Source organism: Diadema antillarum, unplaced genomic scaffold, assembly GCF_040938485.1.
Source record: "Diadema antillarum isolate AM-2024a unplaced genomic scaffold, OU_Dant_1.0 seq00000676_RagTag, whole genome shotgun sequence".
Classification (NCBI taxonomy): Eukaryota; Metazoa; Echinodermata; class Echinoidea; order Diadematoida; family Diadematidae; genus Diadema; species Diadema antillarum.
In genome coordinates, this window is record NW_027271582.1 from 280,365 (window position 1) to 304,023 (window position 23,659).

The 23,659-nt window shown below is 40.6% G+C and overlaps 1 protein-coding gene across 1 annotated transcript in view; it reads right to left on the reverse strand.

Moving 5' to 3' along the window:
- LOC139737029 (partitioning defective 3 homolog) overlaps positions 1-23,659 on the reverse strand; it is a 100,589-nt gene that overhangs the window by 37,076 nt on the left and 39,854 nt on the right. The window contains exons 3-4 of the mRNA XM_071647708.1: positions 8,189-8,444; positions 1,718-1,836 (exon numbers count right to left, since the gene is read on the reverse strand). Coding sequence (XP_071503809.1) covers positions 1,718-1,836; positions 8,189-8,444 — 375 coding nt within the window. The remainder of the gene's footprint in view (positions 1-1,717; positions 1,837-8,188; positions 8,445-23,659) is intronic.

Genomic DNA, 23,659 nt, shown 5'->3' on the forward strand with positions numbered 1-23,659 from the left:
TGGACAAGGTTTTTCAGAAATGAAAAAGGGATTCTAAAGACACACCTAAATCACACCATTCTACCAAAAATGTTGGAGATAAACTGCTAAAAAAAACACATTTTCCTGCCCGTTTTATGATACCAAATTTTAGCATAATGTAAAAGAAGACCCGCTCTTTCAGAAAATATGAAAAAGTCAAGATCGGCTAGGTTGACCCATTTCACTTATTTTCAGTCCTCACGCAAAATCAGTGTGTGCGACTTTATGTTCGTTTTGAGGTGCACGGTCACAAATAACCTTTATGTCCAGTGCATTGAATACCCTTGTGTAGTCACCATCCAATTCTCTATGTGGCTGAGGTATACAATTTTTGGTTAAATGAAGGATACAATTCAGGCCTACCTTTATGCTAAAAGCACATCAGAACAGTTTCCTTAATCATCACATAATAGAACTGGGTCATATGATTTCATAAAGCAAGCCACATCATGTGTTGTGAGCATGCCTTTCTATTCACACAGGAAGTAACACAACACCCAATACCATCACAAAGTTAATTCATAAACATCAACAGAATTATAAATCGAATGAATGAGTACATTAGCTTAAGTGGGAGCTATTACTGTAAATGTGTAATTCTGACTACACACAAGTCTAGACAGGGTTCAAAATAAGTGTGCATCACTAGATAGGCTTATCACAATATGAGGTGATGAGCTGACGCGAGCCGGAGGGCGCAGTTGCGGGCACATTTATGCCATAAAAAGTATTTAAACCACCTGACTGGAGTTGAGGCTACATTCACTTTTGCCAACACACCTGACATTATCGCACCTTTTACTCTCACCTGGCTGGCATAAGATTACTGGCGGGTGGGGGTGGGGTGGCGGGTGGGGGTGGGGTGGCATGGGGGGGGGGGGGGGGGGAGGCAGTATTTGGGGTACAGGCTTTCAATGGTCCAGCATTACATCCATGCACCAAGTACAGCAAGCGTGCCAAGAATAGCCCTACTCTTGCATCCTCCGACACTAGACACTCCGCGCTTTTGCAAAGCACCCTGGGGTCATTCTAAAAACAGCGTGATCTCCCTCAGCACATTACCCAATAAACACTGGAGTTGTGGCGCTGCATTTATATAGATCTTTACGCTCCTCTATTCACGTCTCCGGGAGCGAGAAATGAAACTTTGATCTGCTACACCAAAGCAGCTCATCTTAGGCAGGAACTGATATCTACAAACCTCATGTCTGCAGAACAATCATTCTGCTCTGCCAAGCATGGTCATGCTGTGACTGAACTGGTGATACTAAACTGGTGATCTATCACTTAGTCTACTCCCACTTCGTCTAATAGCCATTTAGTCTCAACCCACATGGTACTAATCCTGCTTCGTCTACAACCAGCTCGTCTATGACCATTTAGTCCAATTGCCACTTTAGAATAGCCTCATTACCAGGTGGTCTACTTCCAGATGGGCTATGCCCGCTTCATCTAATACCCACAGTTGATTAGACAAAATGGGAAAAAGTCCAAGGAGACAAAACTGCACTTAGACTATCTGGTCATTAGACGAAACAACAAGTAGCCAAACCAAGGAAGAAGTAGAGCAAAAATGGGCATTAGACGAAATTGACAGTAGACCAAGTGAGTTTAGCCGTAGTGGTGTTACTGTTAGACGAACTGGGAAGTAGACCATCTGATAGTAGACCAAGTGGCAATAAACCACTAAACATACCTTGGCAGGCAACGTGTTGGCATTCTTGTCGATGACCGCGTTTTGGCCGCTGTCCGTCATACCTGGCTTGGACATGTTGATAATTGGGTCACTCCCTCTTCGAACTTGCAACTTGGAATCTAGCGGGGATGACCATACAAGAGGAACAGTATGACACAGATTAGAAAAGTTGCAAATCATTGATTTTTAGGCTATAAGTTGTAAAACATTTATTATTAAAAGTATCCGAAAGTTTCGCAACTAGAGTCTCAAATCAGCTCTATTCAGTACTGCGAAAATTTTGCTATTATAGGCCTACAGGTGGACCTGGGCCCCATTTCATAAAAGATATTAGGATGGCAACTCTTGCTGGCATGGCAACTTCCAAAAGCAACAGCCAATGAAGAAGCTGGATTCTTGTCATTGTCATGACAATTGCCATTACAGCAACAATGGCCATTCAAATGGCCATTACAGCCACTGCCATTATACCAACTTTTTATGAAACGGGACCCTGGTTTTTCAAACAAAAATTGGCTAGTCTGACAGGGGTTAGACCTTTCACGACTTTCACACGACTAGAAAAATAAATATTCTTGTTTATCATCATCACTGTTTCAGAACTGCAATTCTGATTGTCTCCAGACATAGGAAACATTTAAGACAGCAGAATGACTTCCTGTGAAAAGATTCTTTAAAACTGCTGATAACATTCCATACATAGTCATAAGCCCTGCAGCACACATCATAGCCCGACAATCGAATAAACAGCTCCCCCATTACACATTCATATTGCTGTCATAATGTACACATGCACATCTCAAATCTCAAGCGGTGACGTGCATTTAGGTCTTAGCTTTTACGCTTCACCTCCGAGAAACATGTTTTAGAGATCAAACCTTTCAGCTTTTTGTGGTACACCACAAATCCAGTGAAAAATTGCTTTAAGATATATAGTCATAAATGTCCCTCCAGAAAATGAAAAACTAGTGGTTGAATGTAACTTGAGAACCAAGTTCCAAGAGTTGCAATCATGGAGAAACAGGATTCATGGTTTCCTGGAGAGTTACAAAATTCCTCTGATTAGCATAAAATGCATTTCATGAAGGTTTACAGACATGCTTCTGCAAATCTGAAAGGGCCTCCAAGATGCCAGTCACAATGCCATTAGGTACAACCATGGAACTCCAGTACGTCCATGGTGCGACTATTTAAAAAAAAAAAAATAAAAATAGGCCAGACAACATACACATTCCTTCAGCTACAGGTTATAAGAGTTCCTGCCAACTTTGTATCAGATTTGAGTATAAAACATTAGACAGCTACAAACAACTCCATAGCAGACTGTGTTTAATAAACAATCCTTTATTCTTCACTCCAGCTGTTAGTGCTGCAAAGCTTTTGCCTCCATTACAGAATAACCTTCAAGCAAAGCTGTTACTCCATTCCCCCTGGTTAATTTGTTTGGATGCTTATAAACAGCTTGGGTTGTATCAACCATTTGGAGCCACTGACCACCAATTTCAACTCATTTCTTCTGGGACAACATACAGTTGATTTATGGTGTTGCAAGCTGGCTGTTTAACAAAGAAAGAAAAAAAAAAAACACATACACACACAGAAAAAAAAAACATGAAAAATTCCCAAGATGGTCAGTCTTCCTTTATTATGCATGAAAGTTCAACCTAAAACCTTGCCACACATTCCTTTTCAAATAACACCAAACAAAAGTTTATGTTCAGCCAAACCGGGAAGGGAGATGAGATCACGATGTTTTCTGTAAAGTGGGCAGAGTCTTTTTTTTTCTCTCCCCCTCCCCTTTTTAAAGTATTATTATGGAATACTGTGATTTCTGATCATATTTATTTCTGTTATGCAACTGTTATGAAAATCATTAAAGACATTAAAAAAAAGAGTCTTCAAGGGCTGCATTTATCATTTTTCCAATGTGTGAAACAAGTTTCAGTACCCACTATCAACACGTGCATATGTAAAAAAGCCTTTCTCGGCTTGCATTTCCCTAGCTATGTTTATCATCTCTCCGAGTCAAGAGGAACTCCTTCTCATTGCGCGGCTCCAATGCGCTGTTTGACCCAAGGAGCAGAGATCGTGTAGTTGGCATGGGTAGGTGCGAGCGATAAACACACTTCAAAATGACTTTGCTTTTATCATCTCTACAGAAACGTGTTTCTGGTTCAAATGCACTTGAGATTACACTTTTTTCAGCATTTCAGAGAGGCATTTCTAACCCCATGATCAAAAGTTTTACATTTATCTACTGCCCATATCTCCCTGGACTTTGTTTGAAAACTCAATTCTATGCCAGGAGTGAGCTGATAAAGAAACATAGCACCTCACTATTTTCTTGCGTATGTTGTTGTTGTTGGGGGGGGGGGGGGGGGGGGGTAAATGTATGCAGTTGCTCGTGTTCAGATATCCAGATTTGGCAATCCTGCAGGTGTCATAGACGACTTTTGGGTTTTGAGAAGAAGTCAGCCAGGTAATGGCGGATATCACAAAGCAGTGAATCCATGTCGAGATTATGTCTGAAGCTCCGCAGATTCGAGAGATTTCTTTTTAAAAGGCTGCGATCACCCAGGCCAAAATGCAGATCTGGTAGCTCCGAGAATCTCTGAAAGCCTGCATGGTAGACTGCAATCACTGTCACCTGTTCGCCTCATCTCCAGTCAGTCCACCAGGCAAAGAGCAACAAACAAACAGACACCAAAGCCTGTCTGGTGAAGTCCTCCTCGCATCAAATATGACTTTGGAAGTCGTACTGTTTAACATCTCACACCTACAGAGCACATTTTGATCTCTCCCCGACAGAAAAGGGGGGGGGGGAGATGGAACCCTTTCATACTGATTTATAAGGGACTTGTTCGAAAACCTGTATAGAAGCACTTTACTGTAATAAATCTGTCAGACATGTTTTGTATGAAGTCCAAAGGCAAACTGGAATCCAGTATCTCCTCCAAACTCATTTCACATAAATCATGTTTTGCCAATCATGGTTTCCAGTCCTGCTTCTACGCTTGATCAAAGATGCATTTCAGAAACAATCTTAAGGCAGAATCATGATCCTATCCACGTTTGAGGCATTTTCGGGGGTTACAGATAAATGCAACCGTGTTTTCTGGTTGTGTTTTCTACCCATTATATGTGTGTGAATGATGAGGCACGTTTGGTGGTATACAGTTGACCTTTACTTCCCAGGTCCAACGGCGCAAAGCAGCTATGCAGTAACAACATTTCAATCGCGAATGTATGATGGTAAGATAAACGCTGCACCCTGAGAATTGCGTTTCAAACCACGTTTTAACAGACACCATTCCAAACGCATTTTGAAACATGATTCTCTCTCTCAAGTGAGATAAATGCAGCCTAAATGACTAAAGAGAAGACATATTAGCAGTCTGAAAGCAGATAGCAAGACAGAGAGGGAGAAAGAGAGAGATGGGGGGGGGGGGAAGAGAGGAGGAGACAAGGAGATAGAAGAGGTGGAGGGGAAATGAAGGTGTTTCTAGAGGCGCTATATTCATGCTCCACCACGCTGAAGTGCAACGTGCCATGACATAACTTCCGCCAGCTCGAACAAGTTCCAAGAACACTTTCAACATTCTGGTCGAAGGAAAAATAGCGATGAAAAAAGCGGGGAATAATTGCCAGGACAAGCTCGTACCGAACGAATTAAAACACCATCAGACAGGATTCCATGCGAAATCATGACTCCATCTATGGTATCACTAACGCATCTTGAAGATAATTAGCGAGAAAATATTCTAATGATTGGCGCATTGGGGAAGAAGGTCCTCTGTCTTCTACACTGAAAGAACCAAAAATTAGTATCACTTATTTTTTTTTTGGCAGATGCAATGACCTTGGGGAGCCAGTTGTAAAAACTCTTTCTCATGTTCACATGTCATCAAAAGTTTGCAAATTTCCATACATATGTTTAACTCTTTATGTGCCATAGTGTAAACCCTCCTGTGTGCCACATTATTCTGAGACTGCAACATAGTTATGCTTTGGAATTTTAAACATTCTGTTTTTCAAATCTGAGTAGCCTTTACAGATTGTTGTTACCCTAGACATGGTAAGGAGCAAAGTTAGAGAGGAAACGCCACTGTTTGTTTTTGATGTAAACTGTACGACAAAAATGTGTGATGGCTTCGCCAGGTAGCTACATTCTTGAAGAGGCATGACTTTTGCATACAAAATAGAAACAGACACTTATTATCTACTTGCAAATCCAGGAGGGAACTCCCCTTGATAGTCAATCACTACATTAAACGCAAGATACATGTGATTTGAATGGAATCGTGAGAAACGCGTTCATTGTACTGCGGCATTTGGCTATTTATTGATCGGTTTGGGCGGGTTTGTGCGTTTGACTTTGAGCAGACTATGCCAAGTTGGTACGCCGTTGACAGAGTCGGGCGTGTGAACATGGCACATAAAGAGTTAACAAAGTGTTGCTGATCTGGTTGCATGAATACATCCTCATGTTTGAAAGTGCTCTCGTTCATTCTATTCATTGCCTTGGAGGACAGAACATATTCTGGATGAAAATGGCACGAGCGACAAAAGCTGCGCCCCTATTCCAGGGGACTGTGAATTTACACTGTGATGGGGGTTGCAGCACTATTCTTTGCGATGACATAACAGATACCATAGATATAGAGATGGTGTTGCTGGGGAATGAAGGAGAGCTGGAGCGGAAGTACCATCACGTGAGAGAAGGAAGTATTTGAAGTCGCGTTAATGTTGCCATTTATCATCCTCGGGTCAAATGGAAGGCCTCCTAACGAGGTAATGCTCTCGCGCTGATGCGACGACTGGAAAGCGACTTCAGACAGCTTGAGCTTGATGCGTTTTCATGGTGGTGGTATCGAAAGAGAAAGTCTTTTGAAGTCATGTTGCAATAGGCCATGATAGTTTGGATGTCCCGTCTAATCAAGTCAAGGGCTTGCCATCTCTGATCTACGGGTCAATACAAAAAAAAAAGTGTCTTAATGGGTTCACACGTCACAGGTTTTGCCAGCACAGGTCGTCACTATAATGCTAGGTGACAGCTCTTGTTATGGAAGGGGATTTACCATGAGGGGCTGAGTTATTTCTCTGAATTCTAAGGTGCACTATAAGAGCTTTAGATCAGTGAAAATCTGAGCAGAATGTCACATATGACGTGACATCACCACCACCTGAGCCAAGACAGCATTCCATTAGAAGATGCTCTCATTCTCATAGTACAACAAAGTTCTTCATACTATCTATCATATGATAGAAATGTTCCTATGAATGCATAGGCCTACAATTTGTTGTTGTTGTTGTTGTTGTTGTTGTTGTTGTTGTTGGTTTTTTTTTTTTTTGGTTGGTTGTTTTGGTTGTTGGAGGGGGTGGGGAGACATATCAGTTGCAAAAAAAAAAAAAAAATAATATTCAAGAAGTTTTCATTAACATCACCCTTCACATGGTCCACCCCATCACTGATCGACCTGAAGGAAAAAATAATCACATTAAAGACAATTTTTCAAAGCTAAAAAAAAACTAGAAATGTCGCTACAGCGACTGGTTATACCCCCGTCAAACAACATTTCATAAGCTTTGGTCAAAACAATATTTGATAAGCTTTGGTCAAAAAACTGAGGAAGTAGTTAAATCCGCAAGATCTTTCCTTGATCTTCTGCCATTAATATGCCGTTACCATGGCAACGTACTTTCGGGTACTGTCGAAAAATGTGTCTTGCACATCTACAACCAAAGGCACACGTCTGTACCAAGTTTCATGGAAATTGGGCAAAAACTGAGAAAGTAGTTTGCAACACAAAATTTTCCATCATTTTGGCTCATAATATGTGAGCTGTTACCATGGCAACATACTTTTTGTCACTGTCAAGAAATGTGTCATGCTGACCTATATCCTAAGACAAACATTCAATATGAATTCCATGAGAATTGGAAGAACACTGATGAAGCAGTTTTGCCATGAAGCATTTTGCCCTATATTTTACCAATAACATGCCGTTACCATGGCAACGCACTTTTTGCCACTGCGGAAATATGTGTCTTGCACATTAACATATTCAGATGAACATCTGTACCTAATTTCATAAAAATTGATCAAAAACTGTGGGAGGAGTTCGCGACGCAAGATTTGTACCCATTTTTGCCCATAATATGCCGTTACCATGGCAACGTACTTTTGGGTACTGTCAAAAAATACGTCTTGCACATCTACAACCCAAGGCACACATCTGTGCCAAGTTTTATGGGAATCGGTTGAAAACTGAGGAAGTAGTTCGCGACGCAAGATTTGCAACGGACCGACCGCCCGACCGACCGCCCGACCGCCCGACCGCCCGACCGCCCGACCGACCGCCCGCCCGACCGTCCGCTGATTCCTATATACCCCCTTCAAACTTCGTTTGGCGGGGGTATAAAAAAAGCCTGGTGCATAAGGCTACCACTGTAGCTGCACTTTGTACTCACGAGATTCTTCGCCAGTAACTACGACATCCATTTCGTTGTCCTCGTCAAGTACGCCATTGTTGTTGGCGTGGCCCAGGTGGTGGTGGTGCATGTGGTGCGTCTTGTTGTTGCTGTTGTTGATGTGGTTCATGTCCGAGAAGTTGATGGGGCTGGCGGTGCCCACCGAGCTGGCGCAGGTACTGGTGCCGTCGCCATGGAAATGGTTGCTAACAACATGGGCCCTGGAGGGATCTTGCTCTTCAAAATGTGCTGTCAACTGAGGGGGAGAAAACACACAGAGGAAAAGTGATGATAGTTGAAACTCATTAGATTTAAATTCTGCATTGAAAGACAAAAGCATGAACCCACACACGGATACATTCAGAAAACTATTAAAGTGAATGATTAGTCTGACTTCAAGGTGTTTGTATGCCCCCAACCAAAAGGCCCGTCTCACTTTGAGTGTGTAGGGAGATACTGCGAGTCTGAAATGGAGACTACCCATATCAAGGTGTTACCGAAGCAGTGACTAACACAGTCTGCACATAAAGACACCATGTAAGACATGCAAGGGGTACGAGAAAATGGATACTTCATAATTATCAAGTCTAATGAATGAAGGCGTCACACAGGGAGATGCAGACAATGACATAACAACCAGCGTGGATATTTCTTCAGCACTGGTTGGGGTGGGGAAGGAGATGTGACATTTTAGCGGAGAACTAGACAACCCGTCTCTCCCTTCACCCACCTTCCGGAGTTGGTACAGTTCCATGCGTAGTTAACATTCCCTATTGTTTTGATTGATGACCCTATTACCACGGAGAAATTTGATCAGCTAATGGTGACGGGGAATGGGAAGGAGGTGAGGGGTGGGTGGGGCAGACGGGAGGTAGTAAACCAAAGTGTGTCACATTTATTGTCAGTTTGCCAACGAAATTAACTCACACATCACCTCACAGTTCTTTTAAAACACAAATATGTTTCTCTTTCACATCACAAAATCCAAAGGCTTTCAAAAAAATACTGGGCATCACTTCTGTCCTCGCCTGTCAGTCTAGAAGCAATAATACTATCAGAAGGAGAGACCATTCAAGATGTTATACTCCTGTATTTCATCTCAAAATGCCCGCGATCTCCATCCACGTTGCCAGGGAGGCTCTTATCTCTCTGTGGGGTTGAAATTCGTCACAAATTTGTCACTAAACCCAACGTCGGAATGTCGATGCTGGAGCGCCCAATTTTCAACACGTTCTCATACCCACGGTGGAAGAAATCGATTCCCTCAAGCAGCTCTCCCCGAACCCCGTATTACACCCCAAAGTTTCCCCTCCCCCCTCCCTTCCCAACTCCCTCTCCTCAGTTGACACAATAAATTAGGTAGCCAGCTGAAAGATACACCATTCTATTTCAGGCATCCCTCCCCTGCAATGTACAATGTGTTCATTATTCATCACCTGCAGCAAACAAGGTCTTATCAGTAGGTTCCATCAGGCAACATTTTGCCCTCTTCCTCTCGCCCTGTCTCTTCAAGGCAAGAGCCCTACATTTCCCAGCCCTCAAAAAAAATAATACTGACAATAACAATAATTAAAAAAATAAAAAGATAAAAAAATCCATCTCATTTTCTCGTCAGCAAATTGCCATTTTTTATTAGGTGAAGACGTATGCAAGTTCACATCCATTCCTTTGTTTTAATATCATTAGTGCTTCATTGAATGTAAACCACTACACCTTGTAGGCCTACATGTATCTTCCTTCCAGCCTTCTGATGCCAATTATTTGATTTTAATCAATACTTTTGAAGGTAGTACAGCTTTCGATTCATAGACTTATTTTCCTCCATTTGTATTTATCAGCAAGCCACTGAAAAAAAAATATATATATATATAAAGGGTATTACAGACCTTTACAGTACAACTGCTTTTTCACACTACCTTTGCATTTTGTTTGTCCAGGTTGATATCACATACCAAACATGATCTTTTATACTTCAATGTCATAAATCTTACACGAGCCACATTCTGCTGCTGAGGCTATTAAAAAAAAAAAGGATAACTTTTAAAAAATGCCATAACCTAACCTTGAAGAGTTTATTTACAATTGCCAAAGATTGATGGAAACAACAGGTGGTATTCCAGCAATTGTTCATTTTAATAACAGCACATAAACAAATGGGTAGATTTGCTCCATAAATTCATACTGTGATGCAACAGAATTTATCAATATGGTCCTTTGGGCAGGGACTGCATATTTTCTTTATTAAAGGACAAGTACTTGGTCTTTGTACTGGCCCATCACTGGAATTTAGTTGCCCTCAAGCAAATGGGGTTGTAATACCCTGACAAAAGAATAAAAAAAAAAAAAATTGCAAAATTATCCCTGCAGAAGAATCACGTTTTTCACAAGTCAGTTGGGCTAGACTATAAAGAGCAGCATTTCAAGTGTACAAATTCATACATACTTTCAGCTCTGTTGTGACCTTGTGTACAACAGCATCTTCCTACAGTTTATGTCCAGTTCCTGTGTGTACAGGCTCCATTATACCTTGTAATAGTTGTAATTCTTCCCCCTCCCCCCTCCCCCCTTGCCATTTGAGACTGAAATAATTCACTCCAAATTGGTCATTGTGTGACTGACATGGCACATTGTTATGCGACCTCAAGGCCAAGGAGATCAGATTCTTGACTTTGCCTTTCGGAGGATTTTCTTCTTTTTTTTTCGGAGGGGGGGGGGCATTGTTGTTCCTTAAACTGAAGCCATGGTGTACCACTCTCGGCACAATTGAATCTACCCTTCAAACCTACAAGAAGTACCCCCCCCCCCTCAAAAAAAAAAAGGCACTATAATATTCGTAGAGTTTGAACACAAGAGTACTTCATCATACATTCATATTCATATCGAAAAATTAAGGAGTCCCTATGAATTTCAAAAAATGACCATCATCACATTATACGACATTGCTTTTGAATACCACAATATTGATTCAATTGGTTGCGCCAAGTATAACAGAGTAATATGCCAGGAGTAACAATTTACATACATTGATTAATTTGTCCTTTTCTGTGAAGACCAAGCAAAAAGCCAGCCTTTTCAGTTCACATGTTTGTACTGGCTACCTGTTAATACTCAGGATCTAGTTTGCATGCATTACTTGTTGCTATGTTGGGCAACCTATGACACATTTCCTCACTGCCGAGAACAACCTATCTGAACATGTAACATGAAATATGAATTTCATATTTGCGTAATTGATATTATAACCTGTGACTCCAGAGAAGAGAACAAAAGAACAACAAACTCTTAAAATCCACTGATTTACAATTGTAAAATTAACTTTGATACAAACAGCTCCCTGATACTGCAAAACCAGAAATTTTCACAAACATGAAACTTTCATGAATTTCTTGAGGAGCCACGAGTCATAAAAATATAATGCACACCAAAGTGTTTTTCTACACATTGCATTGAATGCCAGCGGCAATTCGTGAAAGTTTCATGCCACGAAAAAAGCCTGCGGCTCTAACTCGCGAAAGTTTCATGCCACGAATGTTTCTGATTTTACAGTAGTTATGGATGTGTGTGGATGCAGTCTTGGCTAAAACAGAGTTAAAAAAATGCTATTGTAAACTCTGCACAAGGCTTTCTGTCATCATCAGGATAAATTTGCAATCCTCAGAGAGATGGGGTGGGGGACTATATGGGAGGGGGAGGGGCTAGTAGCAGAGCCCGATTTGTGAAGAGTCCTGAAAAATAAACAAGAATGTGATGAAATTTTGGCTCAAAACTGAAGCCGCCACCACGTGGGGGAGACTCCCTCTCGTCCCTTTGCACACTCCACGTACTCTTGCTCAGCGTTCTCAGGAGTACACATGTATTTGAGATTGGTATGGCAGTGGTTTGTGTGAGCAGGTCCAAGCTATGAACGCATTTCAAAACAGCTTTGCATATATATCATTCAACTCTACAGAAACGTGTTTGCGATCTTATTTTCAGCATTTCAGAAACACCTTCTAACTCCACGATCAAAATAGCTTTGCCTTCTTATAAACTGCCCAAACTCCCTGAAAGTTGGTTGGAAACCTTAACCCCTTGGAGACGAGTCCTCAGAATACTCGGGCAGGTGTCTATGGGAAATGTCTGTTGGTATAGCAAAATCAGTCCGTTCTCAACGGGTTAATTCTTGAGTGGGAAGTGAGTTGATAAACGCACCCAATACTCGTATCTCATCAAGATATGAAGAAGAGAGTCAGCAGAAATGTCTATAGGCATTCAGCCCTTGTTGAGTCCCTAAAAATCACCCATGGCTGCCCTTGTGTGTGTATGTGTATGTGTGTGTCTTGTGTGGTATATGTGTGATTTGTGTGTGTGGGGGGGGGGGGGAGGTGGGTGCACTTGTGGGAGTGAGTTGCGTATTAAAAAAACTTGAGTAGGGCCTATGCCTTTGCCTGGTCCATATCATTCCTTGTATTGCCCTGCTGTGCAATATAATTCCATATTAGTACATATCAATTCATCTCCACCCATGCAGAATAGTAGGCATTTTCTGCAGTCAGAAGAGTAAACATTGGCAGAACAAGAGGCCCCTTTCTGGTTCCATGGAGTTAAGGAATTAAAATGTCATCAACTTTTTGGCATATTTATCCACTTTCACGGACCTACCCCTCTTTTTAAATATGTCACTACTTTAATGGTACGTAAAACTTTTTCATTCTTTTTCTTTTTCATTCTTACAGCAATTGTCCTACAAGGGTTATCTCCGTTTGTGTTATTCATTGGGTTATTTGAAGCCCACTGACACATCACAGCGCGCTTGGGCAGTGTCTATTATCACCTCGTATCTTGACAAGATTCAACTCATCACTTATCGCTCACACACATATAAACAACTGAGGTATGTCAAAATAGCCAGTGACAGTAAAGAGAGGGAAATTCAGAGGACATTCTATTGCCATACCCCCAGAGCGCCAAGAGGTAACAATTACTGTCAAATCAGACGACTTTTCTTGCCCTTCATTATTCCATTCAAGGACGCGAGGAGACCGTTTACATTTGTCAGCAAAAAATCAAATCTGGATCTGTTTTGTTTTGTTTTGTTTTTTGGTTCCTGGCATTCTGCACTTTTGTTGAGATTTACTAGAGGGCTTTTTACACTTGTGTTTCTTAACCCCGGACTTTCTCTGACCCAGGACTATCGTTAGTCCCGTACCAATTTTTTCAGCTTTTTACACTCGCCAATTAGTCCCGTACTATCTCTTGTCCGGGGCTAAGGAGAAAACTGACCTTTTTACACTCGTATTTCTTAGCCCCGGACTTTCCAAACCACATGAATATTCATAATTACGCTGTGTACTGTACACGTACACGCACGCACCGGCAGCACTCGATTACCTCGTTTCTGATTGGTCAGTGAGGGTCGGACTTCGTCTCCGTCGCTTAGCCCAGGATTATTTTATCGTTCTGTTTACACTCACTTGCTTGGCACCGCAATTGCGGTGCTAACCCCTGCTATTTTGCAGGGCCAGATAGTACTGTACTATCGGTGGGGCTAGCCCACTTTGGCAAAAACGAGTGTAAACAGAAAGTGGGCTAAGGATAGTCCCGTACCAACGGTGGGGCTAAGGCCCCCCCTTAGCCCCACCATTGGTCCGGGGCTAAGCAAAAATTTACAAGTGTAAAAAGCCCTTATGTGAGTATTCATACATTCCATGCAAAGAATGAAAACCCATTTCTGAAGCACATGTTTGAAACTCTATTAGTCCTTTGCTATTTGATTGCTTAGTCCTGGTTTCTTTTGGACAATGATGTATATACTTATTGATTGAAATTCAAGGTTTTGGTAAAAAGACTCTCCCGAATATATAACATATCGTCATGATATATTATATTATATCATATCATATTATATCATATTATATATTATATCATATCATATCATATAGGCCTATCATATATCATATCATATTTACATTACATATGGGCATTATATAACATTATACAATATAAAATATAAAATATAATATGTAAGCATAAATTACAAAGTGCTTGAAAATATACGGATCACATGTAGGAAGGAAGAAAGACAGAAAGAAAGAAGATATAGGCCTGTACAGACAAATAAAGAAGACAAAGAGAACAGAAGAGATATATATTATATTCAGCACTGGGGTAACCTCACTAACGAAAAGGCTATGAGAGTATGACATTTGAAGTCACTGTCATGGACACACTACTAGTACCTTACGTATGACTCTCCTCTGGAAGCATGCAGTCGCCATTCAAACTTGGCATTTCCATGACCTACAAAATAGGGATGCCTTGCCACTTCACTGCTCATACACAAAAATAAAAGAGCAAAACAAAATAGAAACTCCCCCTCGAGCTGCTTTCTGGCCCAATTCTTTGTCCAAAGGTATTTCGCCCCCCTTGACTAGCGTGGATATATCATCAATGATAAGGATATGGCAACATTGTTGTTTCCCTGGATACAATAACGGGTTGCATGTCTGTAATTTAGAGGTCACCATCTTCTATGGCTGTCGGGGTATGGGTTCTTAAAGGTACTGTATACCATTGGGAACAGGGATTTTAAATATGTTTGAGATATCACATTTGATGCCTACAACCCTGTATGTCTAGGTCAGTTGTATCGCAAAACATCCCACCGTATAAATATTTTGCAATACAGCCTAAAATATAAGGATATATCATTATTTTCCTCAATAAACCATAACTGAAGACGGTTTAGTCTAGAAACATTCTTCTTATATCTACTGTTTACATTTTGTATATTTTACAATATTTAACATTGATTAAATTGCTTCAAATTTTTACAGTGGTTGTTTCTATCCCTAACTCACATTTTAGATCTATTTTGAAGCACCATAAAGCTGGGTTTTTGTTTCATCTGCAAATGGTAAATTATGCCTTTAAATCCTCCTTTTCTCCTAGCGAAAAATGATACAGGTTGCACCTTGATACAGAATCCCTCTCTTCCCTTTACCTAGCATGGTTTTTCTGTTGCAGGTGAAGAGACAGCGATAATTCACTGCAGCCTAACAATGCACACCTGCCAAAAGACAGGCACCTCTCTAATCACTCACCTGCCTAATTTCCTGTCAGAGACAGACAAGATACACAGAAGCACACGGGGATACATACACAAACACACGTACACACGGTGTACACACACTCGAAGAGAGAAATAATATTGTATTACAGAATCGCAAAGTTTCATTTTCCACATATCATTGAGATCTTGTCAGATATTACTGTTTGTGTGTGTGTGTGTGTGTGTGGCTTTCATATGTCATAAAAAAGGCACAAAATTAATGCAGAAAGCTTCACAGAAGCTGGAAGATATTCCATCAAAAACTCAAAACTAGGTACAACCCAAAGTACAGTGTACTTTGATAACAAAATAAATACCATTGCTATCATTATTATCACTATCATCATTATCATATCACTGTCATTATAAGTATCATCATTATCATTACTAATACATGTACTACTATTAGATCAAATACTAGATGGTATTATATCACTGGCATCATATTTGTGTAAAATGAGGCAAGAAAATGGAGTAATTCAGTAAAGCCACAAAGTCTGAACAATTAAAGGACAAGTCCACCTTCACAGACATAAGGATTGAGAGAATGCAGCAATATAGTAGAACACATCACTGAAAGTTTGAGGAAAATTGGACAATCCGTTCAAAAGTTACGAATATTTTATGTATCTGCGCAGTCACTGCTAGAAGAGAAGACTACTACAGTGTATGATGTCACATGCGTACATAAGGAAAATAAAAAGAGAAATTCACTTTTTGAATAAAGTGCACAGTTCTTCGACTTGCTACTGACGTATGTTAAGGGTAATATAATTCCCCCTGCCATCTGAAAGAGAGAAGTCGAGTGTTGTTTTGTTATGGGAGAAAAATGGAAATATGTTGAATTTTCTTTATTCCTTCTTTATATCGTTGTACTCATGTGACATCACAAGCTATAGTAGTCTTTTCATCCAGCCGTGACTGAGCAGAAACTTCAAAAATTCATAACTTTTTAACGGATTGTCCGATTTTGCTCAAACTCTCATTGATGTGTTCTACTAATATTGCTGCATTCACTCAACCCACATGTCTATGAAGGTGAACTTGTCCTTTAAGTCAGAGTGAGTAAAAGGGCTTTCTGCTTCTTCCTCCTGCTTTTCCTCTTCTTCCTCCTCCCTCTCCTCCTTCTTCTCCCTTCCTTCATCCCCATTCACTATTGATTTCCACTGATACCCAATTGCCCTTTTTTCTGTATGAAAGAAAAAAGAAATAACGGGAGGCTGTTGTGTATATTTGGATAGGAGAGTTGAGAGACAGCCAGTGCAGATCACTGTTTTGACAATCAATCAGCTCCCAACATTAGATGCTGACAAAGATCCCTCGCAATGTTTTAGCGTCATGTCACCCAATGATGGTGTGTTTGTGTATTCGTCTATGCCAAAACCACTGTAATTTTCCCACATTATGAAGCCAGACCTCATACTTGGGACAATTCAACGCTGCAAGAGTCTTGTAGTCCCTTCTGCAAGTCATTCAGTCTTTCTTTGCCCTTCAAATACTATCCCCGAACATTCAACACGGCAAGTTGCAATGTGCCCAATCAATGCCCCCCTCCCCTATCCCCACCCCCTTGTATGACGCTACACCTGTAACAAGTTGTCATTACCAATCAATTACCTACATTCATGAATGTTTGTGGATGTTATCCCACTGATAGAAATGATGTTATTAATTTCGATTTGTCTGTATTTTTCATCATATATAGTCTCTGAAAGGCCTCAATCCAGTTTCTGGTGTTATCATCGCTTAATGGCATAATTTGCAATATTAACATTCATATCATTCACAGCATTTAGCCTACGTCATTTGTTTCTTTCCGCGTTATCTTCAAAAGGTCTTGAGTCATATTTTTGCGCAATGATTATCTAATAATTTGCATCACAACCAGGCTTTTATCTGGCAAAGGGAGATGCCTAGAAACAAATGTTCACACATCTCTCTGGTCAGCATTATTTGGAGACAATTACACGTCTTCAGAGTTGAATAATTCATCCAAGAAAACAACTCCCTTTATGGTTCAGGGTTTGCTCTTTACAATATATCTTTTAAAAATATCAAGGCAAGATGGGCCTCTTGTATGGCAGGGGAGAGGAAGAACAGAAAGACAGCCATATTAAGACATACACTGTAAGTACAACAAACCTTACTTTATGATCATCTTTCTGCAATGTTTAAAGCTAGAAATAGAATTTGACTCTGTCTCTGTTGAAATGACAAGGTCACCAAATACACTATAAATTATCAATTTGAAGACAGTCTTTCTTATTAAGATGAATTGACTGGAGATGGCCTGTACAATCATTGGATTAGATTGCTCCTACATATTAAAGCACTGCTTCATTTCCATTATTCAGAACCATTTTGGCCTTTGATCACTACTGGATCATTATTAAAGCAGATGCCTCCGTGTCCTTTATACAGAGGCACACAGACACAAAGTGGGTGACCCATCTATTTCTGACCTTGTCAACAACAACAATAATAACACAACCACACACACAAACACACTCACACACACACACACACTCACACACACACACACACACACACACATACACACACACACACACACACACACACACACACACACACACAAAATTGACCTAGTTAATTTCTCCCAAAAGACAGTATGCCCCTGCAATACTTGCTGCAAGCCAACATGTAGAAATGTACAACTGGCTGAGCTCCACATATCTCACGAGTCAGCCCGCAAGAAGTAGTGGGCTTTACCTTCCTCCTGTACAGCAAGCGGCAAATTTGCTCCCTGGTCATTTCAATTACTCCAATTATTCAGGCACTAAGTCAATTGCTTTCCCCAGGCAAGAAAGTCAACGCACGTGATGTAAATCTTTTTTTCTTCTTCTTCTTTGCATTGGGTTTAGAAGACAGAATATTCATCCTGCTGGCTCTTTACACTTAAAGGGAAACTGTACCCACAGGTTCAATTTGACAACAACTTATTATATGAAATCCCTTATAGTGTCCTAATTGAACCAAGAAGAAACTTCCTCTTTTTTATCTTTGACACTGCCATACACTCATAATTTGAGAGATTTTAGCAAATGCCTTACAATAATACATCTGAGAGGAGTTTAATCACACAAATTCAATATGATTTTGCACATCATAAGACAGAGTCCAGATAAATATGAAATTATGTAGGCCTAAATGCACTTTAAAGCTCATTAGCAGTGTTACGCTTGAGGAAAATAAAACATTTTGTGATTAAAGGTCTTGTTTACCTTTGTGAACAGTGATTTAAAAAATGTTCAAGATATCACATTGGATGCATATGTGTAGGTCCGTTGTATCACAAAACATCCTACCATATAACATTTCTGCAATAAAGCCTAAAATATAAGGAGATATCAGTATTTTTCTCATTAAACCATAACTGTAGACGGTTTAGTCTGGCAACATTTTTATTATAACTACTGTTTACATTTTGTGCATTTAAAAATACTTAACATTGATTATACGGATTCACATTTTTACGGTGATTGTTTCTATCCCAAACTCATATTTTGGAACTATTTTAAAGCACTAATGCTGGATTTTTGTTTCATCTGCAAATGGTAAATTATGCCTTTAATGTTTTAAAGATGATTCTTCATACTCACACTAATCTGGCATATTAAAGTGATTTGTACAAAACAGGGAACAGATTGTACTATTCTTCTTGGGGACGGGCAGCCAAACATTATGACAAATGGCCTGGATGGGAGGGGGGGGGGGGGTGTGAAGGATTTATTCTCTACTTCAAACAACATCTACTCAGGAAATGGATGCATCTGGAATCCATGATTCACATTAATATGGGGCCGGAATTGGTTCACAGTCCTCAAAAGACAAATTGCCCATCTACAAGAATATCATGTTATGTACAAGGCGGGCAGCGCTTTAATTCGATGTAACAGGATAGGAACAGATGGAGTGTTTCCCAGTTCCACATGTGACCTTCCACCCAACTGGACTGAACAGGGAACAGGAGATGTTGCAATTTGTGGCACAAATGAGCGAGCCCTGCCTGGTAAACACATACCATGCACTGGGCACATGAATGTCAGTCTTGCAACGCATTAATAGGCCATTAGAGGTGAAACACTTTGAGAAGTGTAGGACCACCACCTACGGATGAAAAGTCTAGATACAGCTTGCGCATCACCTGGGAGCGGTAAACCAAGAGTTCAATCCTGGGCTAATATTTGGCATACCTATGGTTTTGGGGGCCACTTGATCAAATATTTGCTCAGTCAATAATGCCATATGTGGCAGGTACAGTGTGCATGAGGGCACAATTTATACAAAGTAGGACATTCCCTACGGGGTTGATTCCTTGTTCCTAACTGGAAGACAACCTGCATGTCCTGACATTCATGGTCCAGAAAAAGCTACAGTTCAGAGTAATTGGTAGACATTTAGCCTCGTTTCCCAGCCCTAACCCACCCACAAGTGGGGGGGGGGGGGGGGAGCCCTCGGATAGACTAGCAAGTATTGGTGCAACATCAATGGGCGAGTGGGAAATGCTCTTCACTTTGGGAATATTTTTGTGTAAAAAGATTAATAAATAATCAAGCAACTAAAGAAAAAAAATGATAGGGCCTACATGAAAAACTAAATGAAATAATAATAATAAAGAGAGATAAAAAAGTACAATAAAATAAAATTTAACAATCCTAACATGTACTACTAGTGATAGTGATACATGTTATCTAAGATCATGATGTACGTGAACAAAATTGGAATGTTACTAAGGAGCAGTATAAATTTCTACAATACAGAGTGTAGGCCTACAACATTGTAGGCCTACATGTAGCTTTTCGTAAATGTTTGTCCATCACAGTAAACACTGCATACATAGTAGTTTACATCTTTACCAGTCCCACCTCACCCCCCCCCCCCCCAACCTTCAAGGAAACGAAGGCTGTTGAAGAGCATTTGGAGCCTGACGCGCACAAATCGATGACTGTTTACCACCAAGCGGCCAGCGAAAGAGGCATTTTCGGGGCGAGGTCCCCCGGTTTGGTATAAGTGGGGCCACTTGGGGTCACCTGCAAGCCCTCCGTGGCGGCTGGCCTAGGGGACACCAAGAAGTGGTGATGACAGTATGTTGGCAGCCTGTATCAAAACACAGGCGGCTACCCTGTCACTGGCGACAGCTCACATTATACACACTCTCAAGACCAATACAGGGGGGGGGGGGGGGAAAGAATAGGATAGAAATTCTTCTCTACAGCTAAAGAAAATGCCATTCCCCATCACCAGAAAGACAGTCACGCAATCAACAGGCCCCTACCAATATTTATTTTCGTCCCTTCATTATCAATTCCTTTCTTCTACCTTTAATTCTTGCCTTGTCACAAGTCACAAAGATGGATCTGAGTGTAAAGCCTCAACTTGTGTGTATTATCTATCATTCCCCATACACGCAAAGGCCTCTTTGGCACTGGTATCTGTCATTGGCTCAGAAGTTGCAGGCACATGTTACAGTTGCTTAGTTCAAGTGTGCGTGGTGTTCTATTGCAAGAAACAATGGATTTTACAGATCATCTATTTGTAACTAGGCTTATATGTTTGAGTGCTGAGAATGCATTAAAATCATGAGGACTACTGTATACGCTATAATTTTCGCGTACATAAATTTTCGCGAATTACCGCTGTCACACATTTTCGCGAGTGGTTAAATTCGCGATTGGGGGACCAGAGAAAATATGAAGTGGCAAAGAAAGTGTAAATTTTCAACTTACTAGCAAATAAGAATGATACTACAGTGTAGTTATACACTGCATGAAAAAAACTTACCAAACTCTGCGAACTAGTAAGTTAGAATTCAACATTTTTGAAGTGGTTAAGTCCATCGCGCTAGATTTCTGATGAGTGGTCCCCTTGCGATAATGGATTGGCTCTCTACAGTATTCATGGTAGACGTGAACGTGCGTAAACAAGCTTTTAATAGTCAGTATGGTCTGTTCGGTAAGTCGTGACATGGTATACTAGTACTGAAATGTTCGTATCATCAAGGCAAGGGATTCCTTTTGGAAGGTAATATTTTCGCGTGTTGTTAATTTCGCGAATAGCTCCGGACTCGCGAAATTCACGAAAATAAAACCCCCGCGAAATATACATGTATAGCGTATACAGTATTCTTATTCAGTTGTGATACAAATGCCGAGTGTACATCTGCATTCATAAGATTACAGAGTTTAAATTTAGCTGAGCTGACAAAAAATGTCTGCTTGAGATTTGAACACCCATCCTTGCATCTTTTCAAATCAAATGCAACTCATTTTCTCCTCACATTCCCTACAAATTAAGATTTTTCAATCACTTTTTTTTTCCAACTAGTTTCCTTGAATTACTATCTAGATTAATACAGTACAGAGAACAGAATTACATAGAGTAAGAGAATGGAATTACATGGAGTAAGAGAAAAAGTTTCCTTGAATTACCATCTAGATTCAAACAGGACAGAGAACGGAAGTACATAAAGTAGAAAGAGAAAAAGTTAAAGCACTTGTAATACTTCAGTAGGAAAGAGGGTGATTGTGGTATGTTTGGTTTTTGTTTATATGCTTGAGTTGTGTGTTCCTCCAGTTTTTTGAGTGACACAAACTTGGCAGAGATGCGTGTGACTGAATTCCAAACACCAAATCAGCAACTTGTTAGAATCTTGAGCTCGCCCAATTTACCAACATTTACGATTGCCATAACAACACTTCACTAGAGGTTGAGGGATTAATTGGTATCCCAGGAGACTCTGATTGGTCAGGGGGCAGCCGAGGTCAAGCAAAGGTCAAGGGTTAGGGAAGAATCCTCCCTCATCTTCCAGCCACACCTACGGAAGGATCATGTTTCTATTAAAATTCTATACACACCTTGGGCACAAATTTGCAACAATGCTGCATGTCACAGGGTAGAGATGCTACCACAACTCAACACACCCTGAACTGGTAAACACGCCTCCAGGGAGTAATCATAAAGACCTCACGTCACCAATCTTCACTTAACAAGGTCTTCTTCCATTTTTCCCTCTTTTTTTATCAAAATATACATTGGCTGCACCACAAAGAAAAAAAGAAAACCGGGGTTGTTCTTCTCTGCACCATATTTTGTACAGCCAATGAAAAGTACAGAAATGTGATTCTCCTACACTGATGCACCTCTGGTCAAATCCTTTCTTTCATACCATTGTAATCGATAGTATTTGAAGTATACAACATTGCAGATCTCAAAATACACTTCATACTAAGTGTACATCGTGTGTGCAAAAATATCATTTTGTCTGTTTCATTTGCCTTTATTTTTTTCTTGTTAATTCAAGAAGGCACACATGGTAAAGCAGAAATGGCAGCTGCATACAACTCTATGCAGCCATACTGAGCATAACTTGGGCAACCTACAGAGCTGATAATATGTTTGTAGTTCAATCAAGTCTTCTCATGGCATAATTAATAAATTCTTTCTCCATCTCTGAAAACACAGAGAACAAATGTTGCAGTGAGAAAAGAGCATGTCTCATATACACATGTAGCTAGGACTGCCCTTCTACAAGGAAAACTTTAATATTATGGAGCAGATACTCATGAGAAGGGCTTAAAAAGTTACACCAACATCATTGAGCGTCATTATCCACTCTAGACAAAGAGTACTCAGTTCATTCCGTGGTCCAATGGTGTACCCTGTGCTCTGAATTACAATAAAATGGCTGCATACAGAGTTTATAGACGGACACTATCTACAACAGGCAACTCCACACACAGCACTGTACTTGTACATATATGTAAAAAGCATGAGTACTTTTCAACCATCCTCAGGAAAGGAAGCATTCTCACACAACCACCAGGATTGCTCAACTTTTGCACCAAATGATATGCCTTAATGTTACATTATATCCCCAACAGGAAGTGCTATGCAATAATAAAGGCGGTTCCTTAACCCAATCTCTACCGAATTCTGCAATCCCTAGATACACTTTTGAACATGACTAATCCATCCCCCCCCCCCCCCCCCCCCCATATCGCTGCTGGCAATGAGTGAACGAATAGAAAATGAGGGATACGCTGACTTACTTAAAAATCAGGGCGGAGACAGGTGAACCCAGGTAGGAAATGAATCTGTCAATTTGAACCAAATTTCGGGCCAGACAGGGGCGGACCGCTTAAATGGTCGGCAAGCTGGCTGGCTGGCTGGCCGGCTGGCAGAGTGGTAGAGATGCAATCCTGAAAGATTTTATTGATTTACGAACTTGCCCCAGACTCTCCCCCTGATAGGAGCAGGAATTCCTGCCACTAGTTTGCCCATGACGAGCATCTGAACTCGGGGAGGGTTTAATGAATGGAATATGGAGTGCACCAATGAAGGATTCCTCAGAGGGCATAATG